This window comes from Bombus huntii, chromosome 5, assembly GCF_024542735.1.
Source record: "Bombus huntii isolate Logan2020A chromosome 5, iyBomHunt1.1, whole genome shotgun sequence".
Lineage (NCBI taxonomy): Eukaryota > Metazoa > Arthropoda > Insecta > Hymenoptera > Apidae > Bombus > Bombus huntii.
In genome coordinates this window covers 15,466,204-15,489,857 of record NC_066242.1, presented here as the reverse complement: position 1 = coordinate 15,489,857, position 23,654 = coordinate 15,466,204, and the positions used below count along the sequence as shown (strand labels likewise).

At 37.8% G+C, this 23,654-nt stretch overlaps 2 protein-coding genes across 2 annotated transcripts; both read right to left on the bottom strand.

Annotated features, from left to right (window-relative positions):
- Window positions 1-1,343: 1,343 nt before the first annotated feature.
- Window positions 1,344-4,527, bottom strand: LOC126866105 (odorant receptor 4-like). The gene is made up of 7 exons (XM_050619262.1): window positions 3,991-4,527; window positions 3,584-3,856; window positions 2,913-3,363; window positions 2,588-2,687; window positions 2,362-2,484; window positions 2,127-2,285; window positions 1,344-1,587 (listed from the first exon to the last, which is right to left on the bottom strand). Exons 1-7 carry the CDS (start codon window positions 4,004-4,006, stop codon window positions 1,531-1,533), a joined length of 1,179 nt encoding a protein of 392 aa, XP_050475219.1. The 5' UTR covers window positions 4,007-4,527; the 3' UTR covers window positions 1,344-1,530.
- Window positions 4,528-5,879: 1,352 nt separating this feature from the next.
- On the bottom strand, window positions 5,880-18,876 carry LOC126866092 (uncharacterized). Its single transcript, XM_050619223.1, has 4 exons — window positions 18,508-18,876; window positions 11,109-12,205; window positions 9,142-10,794; window positions 5,880-7,122 (listed from the first exon to the last, which is right to left on the bottom strand). Exons 1-4 carry the CDS (start codon window positions 18,520-18,522, stop codon window positions 6,999-7,001), a joined length of 2,889 nt encoding a protein of 962 aa, XP_050475180.1. The 5' UTR covers window positions 18,523-18,876; the 3' UTR covers window positions 5,880-6,998.
- Window positions 18,877-23,654: the final 4,778 nt, after the last annotated feature.

Sequence of the window (23,654 nt, the reverse complement as noted above, 5' to 3'; positions counted from 1 at the left end):
TTTAAGAAAATCTTTAACATGTAAGTGAGACGAGAACACATACGTATCAATATTATATGGAAACAAATTGTATCAGGAAAATATGAGACAAAGCGAGGTTCATTTAATAATAAGGATAAGAAAGCACATTCTTAATTAAAAGGATAAGGTAGAAAATTGTCAAAAGATGGAAAGGCTGTAGTGATGTATAAACTATTTTATATAATACTATTAAATTGTACACAAACATGATTACTTTTTGCATACAGCACAGTAATGTACAAGTTAGACAATTATTTACAGTCGATAAAATAGAAGGATAAACGGTCTCGCCAGAAATATTGCAAATTCTGATCACCAAATTAGACCTGCTATCCAATCTCAGCCATCAAATTTTATTAAAAGCTATATCACCATGAATCAAATCCCAATAATCCAAACGTTCGCGCTCCAATTGAATAAAAATTTCCACTTTTTGTGCTTTGATTGTAGGTAAATGTCGAAGACGTCAGTAAAACCAAAAAACGAACGGATCTCGAATGACCCGAATCGAACTATACGAATTCTATCACCGGCCGCAAATTGACGATTTCTCAGTTTCGATTTTCTCCAAGGGCTAAAGACGAGGGGGGCTAGTACACGGTTAGCCGAATCTAGAGGAGGAATCCAAACGGTAAGTTTTTTTTTAGAAGACAATATTACTTAGCTTCGTCTATTTTTTCGAAGGACAGCAGAAATACCACGTTACGCGTATTGTGCATAATATGAATTATGTGGAACTGCAAAATGCTAATGTCAACCCACTAAAAAAAGCTCCCCTTATACTCTCCACAAATGCTTTCTACTCTGCTCCGACGCTACTAGCGTACCACTGGTCTGACCTGGAAGCACAGAAAATCATGTGCTCGTCTCACACGCGTGACTGTCACTGCCTTGCATCCACGCACGAATTTATAAACCAAGCGTAAGGGATGCGAATGACGCGAAAATCATTCCGCTAACTTGTGTATTCACCTGACTGCTGTCACAGCAAACCACATACTTTCTGTAAACCTTTGCTGATATGTGTGTTGATAGTTTGGTATAAAATAGGTATAGCAAAAGCATTTATGCAGTACAAGTATAGGTATATCGAATAGATTCAACTCGTTGGCGTAGGATCCAGGAACAATCGTACCAAACTTCACTAAACTACACATACGTGCAATGTTTTGCCAGCAAACCGAGAAGCCTGCTCATTTTTTATCTGTACGCATCAAAGCAAATGGTGGCCAATTTTTCTTCGTTCTCAACAAATGTTATGGGAATAGTATGGATGTGCACAAAGAGGGAAAAATAATATCTTCAAGGTTTCCCGAGGAATCTCTTTAATAATCAATTGTTTTATTACTTTACGCAGTGCCTAATTTTTTGTCTCGTCATTTTAATTCCCGTTGCTTCAAGATATAATTTATCATTTAGAGATATATACTAAATACTATTCTTTTCTTAACGCTTCTTTCATCAAGTTTATGGCCAGTTGTAAAATTCACAGTTGTATGGGATCGTCTATTATTGATTTTTCATTGCGTGTAGAACAGAAACATACCCCATCGATGTTTTTAAGACCTGAACACAAAAAGAAGGTTGTTCTGCATGTCTTTATATACGTATGAGATATTTTATATGTATACACATATTTTTGATTATTATTCATCTTCACACACTGGATAGAAGATCTGCATTACATATTTTTCTAATCCCTGCTTTTTCCGGAACTTGTTTTGGAATATTTTCACATATAAAGACTTACATTCATCTATTTATTTTATATCGAAACTAAATCTTAAACCTATAGGGTGTTTATTAGTCACCTTTTTCCTTGGTATTTTCCTAATGCTATGTAGTAGAAAAAAATAATCAGGGAAAAGTTGTACAGTTTCCTATGACCAATAGAATACAGTATATCGTTTGTTTATACTTGCAGAATTTTTCTAGAAATGAGATGACATGCAACCTTTTAAGCCCATTGCCTCCACAAACCCCTTCATATGACATAGAACGACATACATCAGTCCAGTTAAAAGATCAAAAATCATCTTCATTTCCGAAAAAATAGTACACAAAAATACTACCTGTAAATTGTATTATAACTCGTTTACACTTACCTGACAGTAAAGTGCAAAAGTAAAGGAACAAAATCTGCCTGCTGTAATTTGTAAGGGTGAAGATCTGGCACGACACATAATAATTACAAGCCCTCTTGCATTCTTGGGAGGTAAATCGTACCACTTGGTATTATAGGCTGTGTTAGCTATTTCTGTACTCTGAAAAAATTGCCATTTTAATAATTTCCCACCTCTAGATATGACAATCCATTCATTTTTCTTTTCTAAAAAGTACCTCGGCTGCTAGTTTTTCTCCCATGTAACAATATAGGAACAGTTGCAACATCACGTAAGCTACGTATATCAATAGGAACGAAATTTGCAAAATCATGTGTTCCATTGTATTCTCTCCTAACGACTGCACATTAAATTATGAGAAAAAATAATGTATTATTTTGTAATGCTTTTTGAAATTTTTTTATATTATATACACTTGAAAAAAGGCATGTCTTTCATCGTACCATAATAACTTGGTAAAACTGAGAACATATCTGAATGGTGCAACTCAGCATTTGAAACAGAAGCATCATGTTAAAGGAATTCTCTATCCTTCCCGCGAACCTTAGTTGTGCACATGACAAGATTAATAGTTAGCAAATGACAGCAACATTATGAGTTTAAAGATTGAGACGAAGAAAAGAAAAGACGAACATACAATGGTTTTACATTGATGAACTTAAACATCGAAAATTAACATTCCATGTATACGCTTACTCTAATTTATTCTCTTCGCTGTATATATTCCCTAGTATCTTCAACAAAATAACAAATTTCCTTAATACGAACCTATTTATATATTCATGCTTTTCGACAATCTTCTGCATCTTCATTTCTATATTTTTCTTATCGTGCGAATCAATCTTCCCTAAATCTTGCCTCAAAATCGAAAGCTGTCCGCAGACGTGAAAAATCAGCAGGACAACGAGAGCATCTACAGTTGTGTACGTATTTGCAGCATAAATGGCAGCCACGTATTGAGCGATCATCGTCAATTCGAAATTTGGACTGATGCTAGTGTTGTATGGGTAATAGCCACGAAGGAATAATGCAATGTCGTTGTTTTTCATGCTAGACAATCGTGCAGGCACAAAAGCGAGAATTACGATGTTGACCATCAATGTGCTTCCTATTGTAATCTTTCTAGTGATCCTCGCGGTATTCACCATTGTTTTTCGTTCGATATTATTCGTCACTGCGTCCCAGTCATTGGCCATATATCCTAGCAGAGACTTTAACGCTTGGAAGAGGAGGAAATGGCAGATAGAATACGTCTTGATAGATCTTTTTGTGTAACAATTAGAATAAGATTAAAGAATATTTTAAAATATAACGTAAATAGATGAGAGAATATGATAAAATAGAACAGTACAATGAGATTTATAAGCTGCATATGTGGTAGTACTTTTATTTAAAAAAAAATGATATATCCATATTTATTAATTTTCTGAAATGCTTACGTATGCCGTTGATCCAAACGGTCAAAGTCTTCATAATCGAAACCATGAAGGTAATGTTATTCGATAGATTCTCAATCACCAGATCAGAGTCAGCCGCGATTATCGAAAGATTAATAGTTTGTGGACCACATGCGAAGCACATCATCGTGAGAAATGGTAAAAGAACGAGGTAACTGGAAGATCGGTTCCATTTCCTCTCTTCCGGCCAGATACCCATAAACTTCAGCAGGTTGTAATTCCAAGCGTACACATTGTTTAAATCTATATCTCTATCTATCACAAAGAGGTACTTAAATAATATTTCAGAATCTATGATTACTCTATGATTACTTAAAAATATAATTTCTAAAAATATTTATTTTTAAGGTGGTAAAACAAAGAATTCTGCAATTAATATTTAAAATTACCTCGTTGGGTATCCATAGGGGCCTTTTTTCTCGTAACTGAACCACCTGTTCTCACGTTCAAAAACTATCAGGACGTTTTTCACAGCGCATGTCGCTTTGCTCAATCAGAATGCTTATTATGATATTAATTATTCGTGAATATATAGTTCAGTGTCTTTCTCAAAGTTATGTCTAATTTTGGCTATTACGATTATTCGTCTGTAATTACTCATAACTACTTCCAACATTCGTGGAAGTGAAAGAAAGACGGGGATTGTTCGCGTTTTTGCTACGTTGTTAGTTCATACTGTCTTCCTTTCACGGATGTGCATCAAAATTTGCAAATAAAAAAAATTAATTTGGTGAAGGAAACAATTCATCAATAACTGCAATTATTACTGGAAATTAATGCTGTCAGAGAAATTTGTTTAAGTGGCGAATATAATATCCAGAAATTATATAAAATAAAAAACCTTATGATCTTGTATATTATGTAATAAAAGAACGGATGTGTATTATATTGGTCATACTAATGTCATCATTTTGTTGTTATTTTAAAACAAACAATACAATTTTGTATTTCATATTTTTTTTTAGGAATGTTAAGATGACAAATTGGGAGCAATGAAGAAATCATCAACAGAAGAATCTTTGGTGTCGCTTGTACAAAATGTAAGTTTTGTAGACGATTCAATTTTTTAATCACTGTATCAAATTCTTCAATTGTTTATGGAATTCTTTCGTAATAGAGTTTTGTTCTTTCGGATAAAAAAAGTCTTATGAGAGTATATGAATACCAAAGTATCTATTCGATAAGTAGTGTAATTTTGTAAAATTCTGTATAAAATCTTACGTTCATTGAATAGTAACATATATTAAAAATTTTATAGAATGATTATATCTTTTATAATGAAATGTAACTGACCGTGAAAGTTCGTCTGATGTAGCTTTTATAAGTATCTAGGATGATTCTGTAACTGGAATATACTTTCCCAGATAAAATTGGAGAGTTACTGTATAGTTTAATTCTTATGACATTTTTCTATTGCATAGTACCCCATGAGATGTGCGAAACATTGAGTAACATTTAGGAAATTACCGTTAAATGTGTACCTGTGTCGAAGTCCGTTAGAAGTGCACGCACGCGAGCTGCACGATCAAACGACTGTCACGAATTTCTCGTTCTTTACACGAAAGAAGACGTGCGCATGCCCGTCTTGGCAGGTGAAAAACCACCTCTGCACCTTTTTTCATACGAAAATGTTGCAACTTGGAAACGTGCAAGCTTCGAAGTTTCGCGTCTACGAGGATAGACAATTTTTTTTAATCGTCTTTGCCTGCTAGCAAACTGTCTTCAAGTTAAGTGCTTACTGACTAACTTCTGTCTCCTTCCTTGAATAATTAATTGTCTTTATTGAGAAACTTTTACCATGGAACATACTACATTTTCGTTCGCATTTATACGCTACTGAAATTGGATACGAAACGTTGGATCACGTTTGCAGATATACACTTGTTTGCAGTACGTGGATAAAGGTAACTTGAGAGTTTTTTTAATTAACTTTTATTTGCTTTAATCAACTTTCATTTTAGTTATTACTGTTGTTCTTTTATTTCTCGTGTCTCGTTCTTATTTTCGTTTTAAACGAGGAAAATAAGTTTCAGTTTTTGAAGAAAATTATGGGCATATAATTAAAACGAAAACTCACGTATATCAATATTATTTAGGAGCAAATTAGATGAGGAGAATACATGATAGATAAGGATTTCTATATAAATAATTTCATATAATAGTATTAATCTGTATATAAAATTGGTTAAAGTTCCTTCTTGCATGTGGTACGGTAATGTACCATTCAGATAATTATTTGCAGTCGGTAAAGCAAGAGAATAAATGATCTTACCAGAAGTATTGCAAGAAAGTATAATTTATTCCTATTTTACAAATTAAGGCTGTTTCCATTAGGCAGGTGAAACGATAAAATGGAAGAAACAAAATAAATATATCGCTTAAGAATATTATACATATCGATTAGTAATTTGTCTGTCGATTTTTCTTAAGAAATCAATCCATCTATTCAGATTTCTCAAGCCAAATCCATTCCTTTGAAAAGGACCCAATGAAGGCTCAAATTTGACCCAAACTAATTAAAACGTAATTCAAACGATTTATCTAATTCATCGCGTTGAAACAATGCAATCTAGTAGCATCGAATAATTTAGGTCAAGTTTGAGCTATGTCGTTTCGAGTTTCATAGAAATCAATTAACTCTAGTTTCTTAAATTACCAGCCTAAGTTTATATTAAATAAGGTGGCAAATATGTACAGTTTTTACTGAACGATCAGTTCGCAATGTTCCCTACAATTTTCACAGAGATTATTCGTGACTCCATTTTCGCCCTGTTCTATTAAAAACTTTGCTGAGCTTCAGAAATTTAAAATAAATGTTCCATTACATACATACATGAATGCAAGTCCCATTAAATTGACTGAAAGTCGAACGAACTTTGTCATTTAGTCAAGCTTCTTTTATGCTTTTAAGGGCATCCAGATTCTATTTATTTGTGTCAAATTGAGGAAATAATTGAGAAAAATGCAGTTTCTATTACGCGTTCAAAGAAATCTCAATAATTTAGATCCTGATCTACAAATTAATCTTGCTATCGAATCTCAGCCATCCAATTTTGTAAAAACTACAGCCAAACCTTTATCACCTCGAATGGAATCCCAATAATCGAAACGTTCGCACTCCGATTGAAAAAAATTCCCACTTTTCGTGCTCTGATTGAAAGTAACTCTCGAAAACGTCTCTAAAACCAAATCAACGTGCGAGTCGAATCGCCGGATCCCGAATCACTCGAATCGAACTATACGGCGAATGCTTTCACCGGTCGCGAAGTTAACAATTTCTCAGTTCCGCTTTTCTCCGATGCTGAGGACGGGGGGCAAGTACACGGTCCGTCGACGAATCTACAAGAGGAATCTAAGCGAAGAGTTCTCTTTCTTCCTCTTTCTTCTTTTCTTTTGTTTAGAAGAAAACGTTTCCTGGCCTGGCCTGGGGACACAGAAAGCTCGAACAATCGTGTCTTCGTACCGCGTCCATGACCTGCTGGAAGTGGCTGGACACTTGGACAGCTGCTCCCGGCTGAATTCTGTGAACATCGCACAAATTCAAGCGATTAATGGCCGATGGTTGACGGCAATTCGTTAGAAAAAGCCCGAGGCGACCGTGATCTTGCCAGACTATCGATAGGCACGGTGATATTGAATTGATAGTTAACGGAACGATGTGTAATTGGATCGTTAATAAATCGTAGGATCGAATGAAAAAGACGATGACAAGCAGATGGTAGAATCGAAAGTTGACCCTATCGAATTGTGACGATAAATCGAAGTTGTTTTGGTGAAATTGACGAGTTAGAAAGTCTGATCGAATAGGTGCGATTAATAAATGGAGAAATTAATCCCTTGCAAGGCTATGTAGCGTAAAAGTTGTGTATACCAGCGTATTTAAATTCACGTAGAGTGGCTGAAATTATTCACAATGAAGCGTCCTTTTTATCAGATTCTACATTTTATTTTGGTAATTTAAATTCCTATCAAATTTTTATAGTCGTACGAAAGCCACATGAAATAACTAAATGATACCATAGGACGATGAATACCGTTTGCAACATTGACCTTTAACTTTTTCTAAAACGAATATGTAGATATTCAGGCAAAACAAATGTAGATTTTCTGAGCTTCTGAAAAAGAAAAGGAACCTTAAAAAGTCTGCCTCTATCTAAAGAATACTCCAGATCGATTCTTCAAATCCTTGAAATAGTATCTGCAATTTCCTTTCCATTTGAAACCAGTTCAAACAAAGCCATTATCCCGGGACGAGTCGTGAAAATCAAAGAACCTCGCCGGCTGGACGGAACCATAGCGAGAAACAGATAACTTTCTTCCCAGCTTTCGCCGGCGACGTCCTACTGACTGATTCGACTTTTACCTCTTAGCACAATTTCACTCTGTGCATACACGCGTGCGCGAGCGCGTGCGCACGTCGTGTACCTTCGTGACGAGCCAGACTATGTACGCGTGTGTCACGGGAAAAGCCCCGCGTAAGAAACGATAGAAAATTAAACGATGACAAATTGATCTCGAATCTGAACGTTTCATTCCTCGCTCCTGGTTATCGATCGTAAACGATTTCTACCCCGAGATAGCTGCATGTTCGTTTCGAGCATAGTTTCACTGGAAATCACGACCGTGCGATCGATTTTCACTGGGCACTCATGAATATTTAAAGAATTAAGTTATCTGTTTCCAATGATTCGATGATACGGTATTTCTTGTAAATTAAACACGCGAGTAACGTCGATTCGCTCTTGAAACGCGTACAGTAGAACTCGGTTTATCCGAACGAAATTTTATTTCATATTCGATCGATTGAACGTTTGCTGGTCTGAAAAATCATTGATCTGAACGTGATCTCCTAGTAGGAGGTAGAAATAATTCTATTATATGAACTGCAATCTGTAAATTGTTCAGGCAAGTTCAGATAAATGGACTGTATCTCTACTGTCCATTCCACTGTGTAGTTTCTCTAGTGCATTTCCATTCTGTAAAACCGATTACCATTTTCTTGAAAAATCTATACATCTTCGTAGACGAATCGGCGAAGCTTTTAAAATGCGTTCCTTTCTCTAGAAGGAGTACGTATCCGTAAAAAGACTCGTTTCTTCTAAAAGAAGCGGCGAAGAGGAAGAAAAGAGGTCTATCGGCATTTCTCAGATCTACGAAACCGAAAGGCCGTACACCAAACATAGCCAGCTACAAAATAATATGCTAATTGGCGAGAACCGTCATTATATCACACGAACAAACAACTTCCCGTGTGTTTTGTAACTTTACGTTCACCTTTTTGCTAAAAAGAAAATAATTCTTGGAAACTACCATAATAGTTCAATCTGAAAACTGTGTACCATAACAATGCTAGGAAAATACCACGATAGTTTGGTTCTGAAACTACGTATCATAGTAAAACTTTATAGGTAACTGACTGTAACATTCTCTACTAACTGTAATATAACACAATTCGATACCAAATTACATAATTCTATAGGTCGTAATAATTTTTCGAAATGACCATAATAGTTCGATATGAATGTTGACGTGATACTCACAAGCCTAAAAGACCAGCCATTTTTTTCTCCATCAAAATAACCGCATCTGCGCCCCTTTCGATCATAGCGTCGCAGAATATCCTTTTGGCACAGGGTGTGTTGGTCCAGTCACCATCGATATGAGCTACCTCAGCAACCTCTGCGTTCTCCAGATTCTGAAGTGCGTCTTCCAGTTCCTGATCGCTTTCGATGCTTCTTCTCCTTCGTCTTTCGCCCCTTCCGTCTACAGACTCTTTTTCGTCGCTCACAGAACCTTCTACGACCCTCTCCAAGCTGACCAAATCATTTTTATCAGACACATCGTTAGCCAGATTTTTCTGGAGGAAGTCCAAAGGCGTGGAGCCATCCTCGATTATCAAAATAGCAGAATCCTCGTTGTTCTTTTTCGAATTACTTCGGTCGTTCGCTTTTCTATTTGGAATAAGAAACTCCGTGACGTCAATGCTACCTTCGCGAGAAGGAAGATCGATCTCTACGATCTCGCTGATCGAATCGGGTCCCTTTCGTTGCAAACGTTTATTTCTGATTAAGTTCTTTAAATTCCCTTCCGCTTGGAAAATGTCCAAATAATCGAGACTTCGTTTCCTTCTCGAGTATCCCGTCGCCTGCTTGTTCTCCTCCATTTCCGGCTTAGTCTCTTGGTTCTCTACTTTCCCATTTCCCTCCACGATCAACAAAACTCCGTTCCGATTATTTGAATTTCCACCATCGCGATCAACTTTCAATTCTTCGTTCGGTGTTACGTTCTCGAGGAAGTACACGGTTCCGCTATATTTGTCTACCTGCTCCGAGTCTCCGCCATTATTCTGTCGATCCGCTTCTCTCAACAAAGGCTGAGTAGCTAGCTGACTAGCGTCCAAAGCTCGTTGATATTCCACCTCGCTGCCTAGAGCTTCGTTAGATCTCTTTAAAACATCAACGTCTAGGTATCTTCCAACAGCGACAGCACCGATTCCGAGAGCAGCTCCTGATGCCACGAGTCCCAGAGCTGGAATCAGGATACTGCTACCGGAAGCAACAGTGCCGACCTTGTCTTCAGCCTCTTTGCCGTTCGAAAGACCTAAATTCTGTGAAATTTTATGCGTAGCTTCCACCAGAGGATCGATCACTGGTCGAGTAAATTGCGAAACCTTCTCCACGCCATTGGAGAATTGATTTTTCAGGTTCTCCGAGATTTTCACCCAAAATGGGGCGTCGTTCGGTCTCTTCAGACCATAGAAATGCTGATTAGGGTAATAATTCTTCGTCGTGTAAGTGTCCACGATGTTCTTGTCGTTTAAGACGTACTTCTTCTTCTGTCTTTGTTCGGTAAAGGAGTATTGGTTCTCCGGGAAATTGTCCGGCCTTCTTTTCTCGTTTTTTAGGATCTTTGCAGGCTGCACGCCCAATTCTGGATGAGCGTATTGAAGGACCGGTGCCCTGGCGCCAGGCTTCAAGGCGACTGGCGCGATCTTTTGACTTTCCGGGGTGTAGAGCTGCGAAACTGGATAGATCGACACGCCGTCAGGGTGTAGCATCCTTTTGTGAGAGTTGCTTCGGTAATTGTCTGTTCTTGCTTCGTAGACCTCTGCTTTCAACGCTTCGTTCTTGTAGTTCTTTGGATCCCACTCGAAGAACACGTTTCTCCCTTCCTCTTCGTAGTCTTTGCCGTATCTATCGGACAAATTGACGAAAAATATATCGATATTTATCGTGTATTTCCTCGAAGCATATATAACCAAGTAGCTAACTCGTAACCCGTGACTCGTGAACTTTCGCTAATAATATTAGTTCAATTGCTACTACGTACTACCGCTGTTGCTATTACCAATAATAATAATAATAATAATAACAAAATAATAAACTAGTTCAGTTACTAATAATTTCATTGGTTGAACTACCGATAATATTAGTTCAACGTGTGCAACAGAAGCCAGCTCTATTTTTCGATTATAAAATGTTCTTTCATCTTTATACCCTCGACATACCTCCTGTTAACGTTCTTGAAGAATCTCTCGAACCTCTGCCTCTCCACAGCATTCTCCGCCGGATAAAAACTCGAAGAGGTTTCCAGGTTGTCCGTAGATGTTGCATCGTGTATCAATTTATTGTTAATCACTCGTGCGTTGCGCCACGTTTGAATCTTATCGATAGGTTCGTCGGGAACCCGCTTGCCATGAATCACAGGGGTACCATCCCTATCCAGCGTCATAGGTGACCTCTTTGGATTTGATTTCACGTTTATCTCCGACCTGACGATTACTTCTGGCGGCACGTTCTTGCCATCTCTGTTCTTGGACGCGTTTGCTCCGATATTCGTTCTCGAAGATCGTATCTGATGAGGCAAAAACGTGTAGCGAGTCTTTTCCTCGCTCTGGTCGGCCAACTGCAGTTTCCTCTCCGATCTGTCCTGAAAATGTCGCGGCAGAAGTAGTCCACCTGCAGGAAACGCTGGATCGAATCTGGCGTAATTGGTCCTTTCTTCGGTAGTCGTCTTCAAATCACTTTGAAGAGGTTTCCAGCTCAGATATTCCTCCGTCGTCGATTCCTGAAGCTGAACAGCCCTTCCATCGGTACCCAGAGGAGTCCAGCTTCCGTAATCGATGTTCTGTTCTCTGACTGGTCGAATCTTTTCACCGATGTTCGTCTCCTCGTTCGCGGATACGTTCTCAAGTTTGGAGAAGCCACTTTGGCTGTCAGAGTCTGACAGTTTCGCTCTGAGTTGCTCTATTTGAGCCTCTTCCAATCTTCTGATGTCCTCTTTGGTCTTTGGTTCGGTTTTTATCGATTCAGATACGTCCGACGATGTGGCGTTCTCGTTGGTTAGTCGAGGATTAGGATTTTCAGGATCTTGAAGAGTTTTAGCAGGCTCGTTCGCTGTTTGTTGTTCGGGGTAGGATTTGTCTCGACGTTTCACGATCAAAGTTGCCACGTTCCCTTCGCTCGTTCGTACTTTCAGCTCCTCTGTTTCGCCTGGAAGGCTTCGTGATACTTTCAGCATCGTTCTAGCGTAGCTGGGTTTCGGTAGATCAGCCGTGCTGATGTGGATGATGGCTAGTGTCATCAACGCCAGAATGAACGTCACCTAAAACGAGGGAAATACTTTTTGCAGAATTATGTAGTGGTCGATATATTTAGAAACAAGTTTGAGAAATGCCATTGAAGCGAGTAAAGTGTCTAAGTTTGAGGTCTCTGAAAGATTATCAGAAATTAGTGGATTAATTTAGACGATAATTAAGATTAACCAATAACGATACGTAAGATAATTAATTTTTGGCAGTAAGTACGAAGGATTAACTACGAATACAGTTTATGTAACGATTCATTCGTTACATGGCCGTGTATCTGGATGGAAACGGGCCTACCGGAAGTCCATTATGTCCTCCTCGATCCCAAGCTACATGCTTTTACGCGTTACGTCTACGTACAGCTTTGTATGGCATATGTTACGTGCTCGATTATGCTCACGAAGCCTATTTAGACTCTTTGTGTCAAGATTTTATAGGCGAGTTTCATGATTTCGCTATTTAAGTGGGTGTGAATACATCTGTAATAAATGAAAGATGGTGAAACAATTAGGTTGACGCGTGATTGCGATTAACGAGCGTATGATTAGTTTGAAAAAAGTGGCAAGTGAGAGGTTTGTTTGAATTTATCGTCGACTTTATTATGAGAAATTCGTTTTATAACAGATCGTTGCTACAATGGGAAATAGGCGAGTTTACATCGAATAGGTAATTTACATTGCATGTAAATTAAGTTTTAATTAGGTTTGGGTCAGAGTAAATTCTGATCGGACTTGATCTCTTTCTTACGAAACGTATTACCGTCATAAAATAATATTTTGCTGAAATTGCACCAGCTGAAGAAATACTTATGCACAGTGATGTATGTAAAGCTGAAAACGCAAGGTTTCAGATGCGATCGGCTTGGTGACAGTGATTCGAAGATTTTTAGGGTCACTTTCACTTTTCATATCGCGCCGCCGGAATTTTTTATCAGTGAAACCTGATCGAAAAATTTGAGTACCAAAACAGTAATGTCGAAACTGTGTCTATGTTAACGAGCCAAGCTCGAAGATCAAAAGAAATTATTTCGAATGAATTATAAACTCTGTGTAGCATTGCAAATTAGTTTCTTTCGACAAGTATCCGTATCTTAAAAAGTTTCAATAATGATAGATATTTTTCGTTGACGTTTCGTCGTTCAAGCTGTTTGTTGGTAAAAAGAAAAAAAGACAGCAGATGAATAAAATTTCCACGTCTACTCTCGATGGGAAAGAAAATTTTCTATAAAACGAGAAACGAGGAATTCGCGAGCCTTCTGTAAAATTCTTAACTCGCGAAACTAACTTTCGAAGGATAGTTCAGAATCAGCAAAAAAGACGTGTTTAATTGCATCGAACAAAAGAGGAATAACATGCGATCCGTATTACGCTTTATGAGTCATCGAACTTTCTCCTTTACGCCTCCTCTTTATTCCTAGTAAGCCTAAGTTGTCTAAACTATTTTAGGAAGTAGAATCAGCCTTGCTGCCAAGATACTTCGTAGTATAGAAAAAATTGCCACGAGAAAGTATAAATCGGATTTAAATGCTAAACTCTGCTATTATATCTTTGCGATAATTTTTATGAATTTGATTGATTGCAGGATATAAATGTAATTTGAGAAATTACTCGTTAATTATTAATAGTTACAGACATCGATTTCTATCGTAGTAATTTGCAAATTTACCATCGTGTTCTTTTTGAATGGAACATCGTGATCGCGCATTTATAAAGTTACACGTTCGATTTAACTGATAAATTCTGTTATAGTCTTTTCCACGTGTACTTTTACACGTTATATTTTTGAAATGAGTGTAGTTGCGGTTCTATACTTTTCAAAGTACAGTTACATTATCATCTACCGTGTCGGAATTCGGAGACTTTGCCATCGTGCGTTTGTGAAATGTCACGAAATTACAATTTCGTGAGTCGATCGAATTTTTACAAAATGTCCTGATTAATGCAATCGTATTTCCCTCCGTTGATATTAATTTCCAAAAAAAAAGAAAAAAAAAAGAAAGAAGAAAATACATTAGGCTTCTCTTGAAATGTAGCTATTTTAGAACGAAAGTTTCACCAGTGTAATGCAAATGAAGATCCACCAGTCTCGCACCTAAATGTTCTTCCGCTAACATCTACCGCACGACCTTGCAATGAATTATGCTGAGGAAGTTGCGTTGAAAGACGAATGCGCCTCACAGAAACGAGAATCGCGTCGCAGGAGGCAATCGCGGTGAGAGAAATTTAATGGCTCGTTGAAATCTCCCGGATTCTTCGGCGAAGATTAGAAAATAGCGATGCAGTAACCGAGTGTCTAGATACTTTCTATTATAAATCCCATGATTATTCATCGAGGAAACACCATGTCGTTCAGGCGATACAACGGTCTGTTGCAACGACCAATGATCGACTTGATGTGGCTGCGACATGAAGAAAAGTCTGGAGGAGTAAAATTTCGCAAATGGTTGGAAAAGCTTCGTTTAAATCGTAACGAGAGAAAATATAAATCGATTAAACATGGCGAAGTACTTATGTTTGTAAAATTAAATTGTCGAATTGACGACAATGACAATGAGATAACGTACTACTTATTCAATGATTGAAATTTCCTTTACGAACTGAATAGTATCGACAAATCGCAGCAATTTTCTGGACATTGCTCGCTCATATTTTATCAGGTTGGAACAAACATTATCCATTGAAAACGCTGATGCGTGAAAACGACCGACATTGAGATTATTGCGCTTTAAAACGAAATGATATTTGTTGTCGGATAGAGCGTTAGATTTAATAGAAATGTGAAATAGCACGAGCAAGAATAGAAGGAAAAAGATTGAAGCATGAGCTAGCACGAGTGAGTATAAAAATATATAAGTGTATGAAATAAAAAGTAAATAACGAAGAGAAAATCACGATGAACAGCTCAATCGCTCGATTCACAGTTACTACTTGAAACTTAAACATCGCGTATATCGTCCATGAAAACGGAGACACATAAAAAACGCATAATCTTTTCATCGGACAATTTTACGATAAAAAATCCATTAAAAAATTTCCACGTAGATTAATAATTAGTTGAATATCGCAAGAAAAGAAACGCGACAAATACGCTCTTACTGATTTTCTATTTCAACGTTACCACACGATTCAGAAGGAATATTTCTACATGAAGTAGCTAAAAGTGGCGAGAATCGGTTAAATTCAAACACGCAACCGATAAACTTTGATAAAAGCGAAATATACAGAGTGGTTGGTAACTGGTGGTACAAGCGGAAAGGGGGTGATTCTACGCGAAAAAAGAAGTCGAAAATATAGAATAAAAATTTAAAAATTTAAAAATTTAAAAATTTAAAAATTTAAAAATTTAAAAATTTAAAAATTCAAAAATTCAAAAATTTAAAAATTTTAAAATTTAAAAATTTAAAAATTTAAACATTTAAACATTTAAAAATTTAAAAATTTAAAAATTTAAAAATTTAAAAATTTAAAAATTTAAAAATTCAAAAATTTTAAAATTTTAAAATTTAACAAGTAACGTCAATCGAGACAACGATCTACAGTGAGATCCGTTATAACGAAACGCGATAAAGTGCAGGCGTACCGAGCGAAAATTCAAAGTCGATTTTCTCGAAAACAAAGCCTCGAACGAAAAATTGTTATTCTATATTTTCGACTTCTTTTTTCGCGTAGAATCACCCCCTTTCCGCTTGTACCACCAGTTACCAACCACCCTGTATAAATATCAAGACAAGCAATATTTTAATATCTTCGATATTTCAATATTCTAACGATATTTTCAAAGTTACGAAGAGGGTGGAAAAACGCATGTTCAGTATCAAAATCAAATAAAAATTCAAATCTAGTAACATAACATTAATCGACAACATAATCTTAAAATTGTTTCGTACATGGACGGAAAATATGAATTGTGTTATTTCCCTTGTAGTCTTCGATTATCTCGGAATTCATCCAAACTCTTCGACCATTTTTACCGTATAATTTTTCCAAATAATAACGCAAAAATAACGGAACGAAATGTAAGTGCGGTTCTCGAACATACCGATAAAAACAAAGACACCGAAGAGACGACGATAAAGATGGATCGAAATAAAATTAACAATTGGACCGAGAAGGCTGGTCTCGCATCAACAAGTGAAACAGAACGACGTGCTTTCCCCGGGCACGTCTCGCACACGATCGGCCTGCACGCGTCGCGTCCACGCGTTGAAGAGACGATCCACTTTTTCCATTCTGGTGACTTTCGTTCGACGATTCACGGCCGAACGGCTGGTGCCGAGAAACTGCTAACCGATCGAACCCCTCGTGACCTTAACGCGTGCACGACCTCGCTGAGACTCTTTACCTTTTGCAGCAACCATCTTTGTGTTGAAATATGCAAAGGAAAGTGGAATGGGTTTTCTGTTGGTCGTGGATTGCGATGGTATTTGCAATGATGTTCGCAAATGGTACGAAACGATCTTAAGTTCTTTCTTATTCTTCCACTTGGATACGGATAGTCGTGCCTCGGTAGAATTGAACTTAGTTCGATGGAAATTGTGGTTTCGACGATGTAAAAACCAGTGATCTGCATTATTTCTCTGTTGCGGTGAATTTAATTTCAATCGTAACGATGGAAATGGCGTGTAAAGATGCTCGTAAAAGTCGTTATAAATTGAGCGTAGCGTATTAATTTTGTGCTGACGAAGCAAACGATTAATCCATGATTAATATCGACTTAAATATTTCTTATCGTAATAGCCTTCTTTCGCCTATCGCCTAATCGAATGAATATATTCTTTTGTATAATACTCGTTGATTCGTAATACTTCAAAGTCTGCAAATTTAAAGTCTCCATTCATCGTTTTACGACATCGCGATTATGTTCATGAACGTTTATGATTCTCGAGTCTTATCTTCCTTCGTTGAATAGGGTTACAATATACCCGTTCTCTTCGTTTTCGAGGTTTCTAAGATAAACGTTTTTCAATGCAAAATAAAATTTCGAAAGTAGGACGTAATATAGATAAATTAATCGGGACAAGTTCTGAACCATTTTTCTATTTTTTTTTTTTTTTTTTTTCGAAGGAACGATATAAAAAACCTATAGTTTTAAAAGTAATTAATATTCCGATTCTTGCGAACTATGCAGATCTAACTATCCAAAATCGAACATGGTAATTGATCGTATGGCTGAGAAACTCACGAAGGATAAATAATCATAGATCGCTAACAGTCTGTTGGTGAACATACGTACATCGTTGAAGCGTGAAATTGAAGGTTCGTGCATTATCGAGCTTATGGGAACATGAAAATTGCAACGTCCAACTAATGAACGATACGCAATTAATGTGTCGGCGAAGGAAGCGCACGATCCACGCGGACTGCGATGCCCCCGATCCGTGTCACATTGCGTTTCCGCTCCAGAAAGCTCGCGGATCGACGTTCATTCTCTGCCAATTAACGATTATTCTTTTCTTTTTTATTTCTATTTAATTCCTTGGTCCTGCTCCAGTGTTTGCTCGGTGATTCTTCGATTGAAATCGCCTCCGAGCGTTCATCGGTAGAAATGTGAAACTGCGAGGTGGAAGAACCGGAAGAAGGATGTAGAAAATTGACAATAATTTAAAAAACGAGAGGAATTATTTTTGCGATACGACGGAGATGCGCAGGCTTTAAAAATGCCTGTTGGAAATGTTGTTTCGCGAGAAATCATTGTTAAAGAGACGAAGATTTATTTGACGAAGGTGGAGGAAAAGCGTAAGAGGAACGTTTGCCTGTTTACGTATTCCATAGGCTTGTTAAGATGTGAAGAATAAAGAATCGCTTTTACGCTTGAGATAAAAGCGGCCGATACAGTGGAAGCTTGTCTTGCAATTGCAGGAATGTGAGCAGTGAAAAGAACGACGTGCTGGAGAAATATCTTGCAACTCGAAGAAAAGAAGATATCGAAAGTAAGAAACGTTCGAGAAGCTTGAGTAGCAAGTCGTAACACTATTTCAAGGGACTACAAAGTAAACAGAGAACTCAGGAAGTAAAGTTAGAAGAATATTAAACGCTAACGGAGATTTAACGAAGGAATACTAAAAAGCTGTTAACAAATAAAACGCATCAAATGTCAGAAATTTCACGATACTTAACAAAGTCGATAGACGGCAAATTTTATCCATACACAAGATCACGAAGAACTACAAGACCTCTGTCACGGAACAAAATACACGTTACATATGAAATCTTTAAAGCGCGTCAAATTAAAAAAAAAAATAACAAAATTCTGTAGAAAGTTTGCGAAGATACCTGTACGTCAAGTCTTAGCAACGCGCAAACTCAAAAAGAATAAATACCTTAAATCTGTCCATTTTTGCGTGTCTTCGATCGTGCTGATCCAGCTGATCCAATGGTCAAAGATCCAGTGGGAAGATCGTGTCCAGAGAGAGCGCACGAAGTAATAGGCAAAGAATAAAAAAAGAAACGAGGGAAAAAGGAGGAAGATTATAACGTGGATACGTCGTTAGATCCGCATGATAGACGCGTAAAGAACGAAATTGACGAACGATCGATTCGCGTGGAACGTGAGGATCAAAGATAGATGTTTCTTCTTTTTTTTTTTTTTTTTTTTAAAGAAGCAGAAAGAGAAGGCCTGCTCCTACGCACCTGTTGACTCCCGGAATATCTTCGCGAGACTGACGAAGGCGCTCAGTCAGCGGCTCCTCGTGTCTCCGACGAAGGACCGGCACTTCTCTCCGACCTACTTCCCGCGTTCGCCTTCGCCTTCTTCCGTCGCGACGTTCAGCGTCTCTCCCCCGGTTGATCGAAACATTTTCCGTATCGTCGGGTACAGGTCAATGGAAACCGATTGCCAACGGATATGGCACTGGATTCTAAGAATTTCCAACCTCTGCCTTTCGATACTTTAACGGTATTAGTTTGTTGGAACTTTGTATATCGTAAAATTGTATGACGGAAGTGAATCTGATTGGGCACAGATCGATAGAAATCCATCGATCGACGATGCACATGGAAGCCGATTTTTGGGATTTTGAAATTCTAGCTTTCGGTACTTTTTTTTTTTTTACTAGTTATTTATAAGAAAAAAAAAATTAGCAATTTTGAAATTGGAGCGACGGAAGCAATCGGAAAATCGAAATTTTACCTTTCGGGTTCGTAGATTCGGATCCAGAGTGAAAATCTGTATTTGAAAAAAAGAAAAGAATCTCTTGGAGAGAAATCGTCCGGTTGAAAGTTCTTTTTTAAATCCTGCCGTAGGAAGTCGTACGTTTTTCAAATCATTGAAACCAGGAGAAATCGATTGTCGTCTAATCCAGGAATTCAAACTAGAACTTTATCGCCTTAGCTTGACGACTGTCAATCACCTTTCATTCGCGAACGAAGATAGAAATTTTACGAACATTCTTACTCGACGATTCGTCCATCTAATCCAGGTCAATGATTTTTTTCATTCCACTTCACATTACTAATCGGTACTTCGTCGAACTCTAGTGATAATCGACAGCCATCCGGATTATTCCGTAATTCTTCAAATTAATTTCAAATCGACTAAATTTTCGCCAACATCCACGATCTGATTACAAAGAGCGTAAAAATGAAAATAGAATTTACGTGAAAATGATCTATCAGCATAAGTCATTGAAATCCTCCTCAGTGATGCTCACTATGCTGTTACATGTATACATACGTTACTATAACGACGTTAATTACATGAACATGTTGTTCACGTAATTAGACTAATAGCCGTTTGCTAGATCTCACCTTCTCCACGTTATTTTTCATTACATTTTTACTTGCTTTTAATTTCACATATATCCGATTGCTGCGACGTACGACAAAGATTACCATCGTTATTAAGGTCAGTAGCATGAATTACAATGGCGATAGGAAAATTCTCCACTCCAATCGGTTCTTCCACGTTCCTCCGCCACTTTCTCCTCACGAGCGTTCCGTAAAATGCACGAACAGCTGTGCAAGGTTTCGCAGACCAGGGTTTGGCGAGCAGAGAAGAGGAGAGGAGAGGGAAGGTGAGTTCGCGAAACTTTGAGACAGTGGCCGGTCCGGTTTTCAAGTTCACGAACGGTGCGACGGGGCCAAACCGGAAGAGACGTCGTTGAAGCGGCGGCGCGCCGGGTTCAGAGACCTGCCAGTGAAAGTCCATCGATTCGATGAAGACGACGAAGAAGAGGAGCGTCGCGTCGGTGCATGGCCGCGTAACCTCCTGTCCGTTACTGAATTTTTAAATAACACGCACTTTGCAACTCGATTTTTATGAAAATTCGCCTTGCGGATGACGAAAGATTAGATGCATTTTTAATAATCTTGATCGTTTTCGATTAATAGATTTCAGCATGCTATTAGACTGTCCGAAAAGCGTCTTCCTTTTACAGACACGTCTTCTACAACGATGCATCTTTATACAAACATGAAACCTAATTTCTTTTTTTTTAAGATGTTTATTAAACCCAAGATACAATTTTAAATACATTTTGGTATTCACAATAAACGGTGAATTTTTGTAATGACGTTTTAGGCAAAAGTGCCGATACGCAACGGGTACGACGTAGCCATGCTATAATATGTGTCGGCGCTTTACATTTTTCGTGTTTAATATAATTTTTGGGTTTAAGGTTTAAGTTTGGGGGAGCGGAGCTTCTATGTGATTTTGTTTTTATTTGTTTTTTTCTGTCCTGAAAACTTGGTCGCAAAATAGGACGTTTCGGTAGCTTGCTTTTTGGGTGCTAACATGAAACCTAATCTGTCGAACGTTGTGATCTTTAGTTTGATAGAACAAAATGGGTCATACGTAATTCGATAAAATAATATAAAAGAGAAAATGCTGTGCATCCATTATTGCCTTATAAAACGAAAGAAACTTCTCGAACGACCTAATGCAAAAGATCGGATTTCTTAGTTCCTTAACTTTTAATTCCACGCGTGTTGCTTCCTTTTTTTTCTCAATGACCAATTTTTAGCTTAGATATATTTTCGATGATGTTTTGACATAGAAACGTTTCGCTACAAGTCCTTTGTATTTCGACGATTTTTACAATATTTTATTTTTGCAAGTATTTTGGAACGGAAAGGTTTCGTCTTGAAAATGTACCAGCAATTCTTTGTTCTTCATGCTGCAATAAAGCAAGCACAATAAATTTCTAAAAATCGTTGTTCGATCTAGAAATCTATGCGTCACCTTCACACTACAGAATATATTTTTCTACTTGTTTGCTATTTTGTAATTGCCAAAGGCAGATGCGAAACGGAGATAAGAGAAAAATTCAATGAACGACTTGTAAGCGGTCTGATCGAACATGAACTCTAATGCTAATCGGTAACACTAGCGTCATATGAAACGCGTCAGCGATATCTGATTACATCGATCCATTGGTTGAGGATCATTAGTCTCATTTGCATGTCGGTAGATTGGCATGCGGATAAACGACTATGATACACCACTAGTAGTAGTACGATGGCCAAATTCTATCAACACGGATATGCTTGTATTCGAGATTCGTAATTAAAATCTACATATTTATTCTAAAACTCATTCAATTATCGTAAAATTCTGTTTCTCAATGAATCCTTTACTATGGACAATTCGTGAACTATACAAGTGAATCCGGTTGTAATTTGCAATTAGAAATTTATGTAGACGTTATGTTTTATTAATGAACGATACTATAGTGATGTAATATAGTATTCTGAAATATAATTATCATGAATAAGTCGAAATGTAAATGAATGTTCTTACACGTTCTTGTGTTTCCATTTTTTGTAGTATAGTAAGAGTTTTATAGAGAATTCCGGATTTTTTTCAGCCAAACTCAGGAAGAAAAAGATATTGTACGAACGTGGAACGTTTAAACTTTTACCAAAAGGTTATAATAAAAATACAGAACGAGAGAATGGCGAGGGACTTCGATTACTACGCCAATAGAACTCGAATCACGAAACACGATCGATATGATCGATCTGTTCGAGAACATAAATAGTACGAAGATCGTTTCGACAATCCTATACACTTCACATATTCTCTTTTCTATTCAAATAATCCGCTCCTATAGTAACAAAGTATACTTCGACTTAAACTTCGCCCTCGGGCTAAATTTCATTTCGAGGTATCGAAAATTTGTGTCCCATTTCTGTATCCCCTGACGTCTATATTCTACGTCGTAGAAACACTCCACAGATACCACGTGCGTATAAAACGGATTATTTTTTTGTTACATAGCTGAATAATCGTCAAACCGTGGATTTTTATGGTAAATTTAAAGATACAAAAATTCATAGAATACTCGTCGATGAACGATGAAACGAATCACCGTCTCGGACCTGTTCTTTTAATTATTTGCATAAAAATATGAATTTGCATAAATAACCGTAGTCTAGCAATCACCTACCAGTCTATATCATAGTCATTCGGTTATATAGAATCGATCCTGAGAAACTTGGCCAGCTAACAGGTGGCTGGTGTCATTAACTGCTCTCCCTTTCGTATTTTACCGCCGTCTCTGGCTCTTGGTCATGTAAATGATTACACGGCATAGTCTCGGCAAACCGAGAATAGAACTGAGCGTGCTGCGTTTTACTTTCCTCGCCGCCCTTGAACAGCGAAAGTCGACGAATTTCCTGCATGCCGTGACTCCGGCACTGCCACGGTACGATCATTTCCATAAATGCTGCGCACATTCCGGAAGGTCGAGAAAGGTCGCAGCCGTACCTTGTCGAGCTAGAAAAACGATCGGCTACTTTCTTTTTCTCACAAAGGCAGCTTAAACGATTTACAAGCTGCCAACGACGATTCGTTTACTTTAGAAAATTTATCGAGGCACCGACATACTTTTTCGTGTGCTCTTTTTTAGAAATTATACACAGCGTACCTTTCGTACCTTATTTACCGTGTACCTTACTTGTTAGTATGTTGTGGTTGCAGGTATCGAGCCGATAAGCGGATTCACGTCCTTCGATAGAATTTCGCGTCCTCGTGCCATTAAGAACTATAGACGCGTACGATCGTGATCGTTTCCATTGTGTTGGATACGATGGACGATGGCATCGTTGGTTTTCCAATATCGCTCGGTATCTGTTGCGCACTCGTTTTCCTTGACACACCTCGAAGATGAGCCTACGCGTCGTCATAGTTGACGACCCACGCCCGAAAGACCGCTGTTTGCAAGCGTTGAAAGATAAGCGTCACAGTTCAGAGGATGATCGTTCAGAAACCTTCCCACCAATCGGCAAAGGGTCGACGATGGCTGTTAAGGAAGATGGCCCGTTAGCGGAGAAAGCTGGATGAAAGTGAAAGTGTCGGACGCGGGATCGAGCATCGAGCATTTTGAGAATTTTCTGGGTCGTTGACGCGCATGTAGATTGACAGTTAAAAATTCATGGACAAATTTCTTCTTTCGCAATGCGTGTCTTTTGCGATCATTAAATTTTTTGCGGATTGTTACGCGTTTACGGGAAGTTTGAAAGCGCAGAA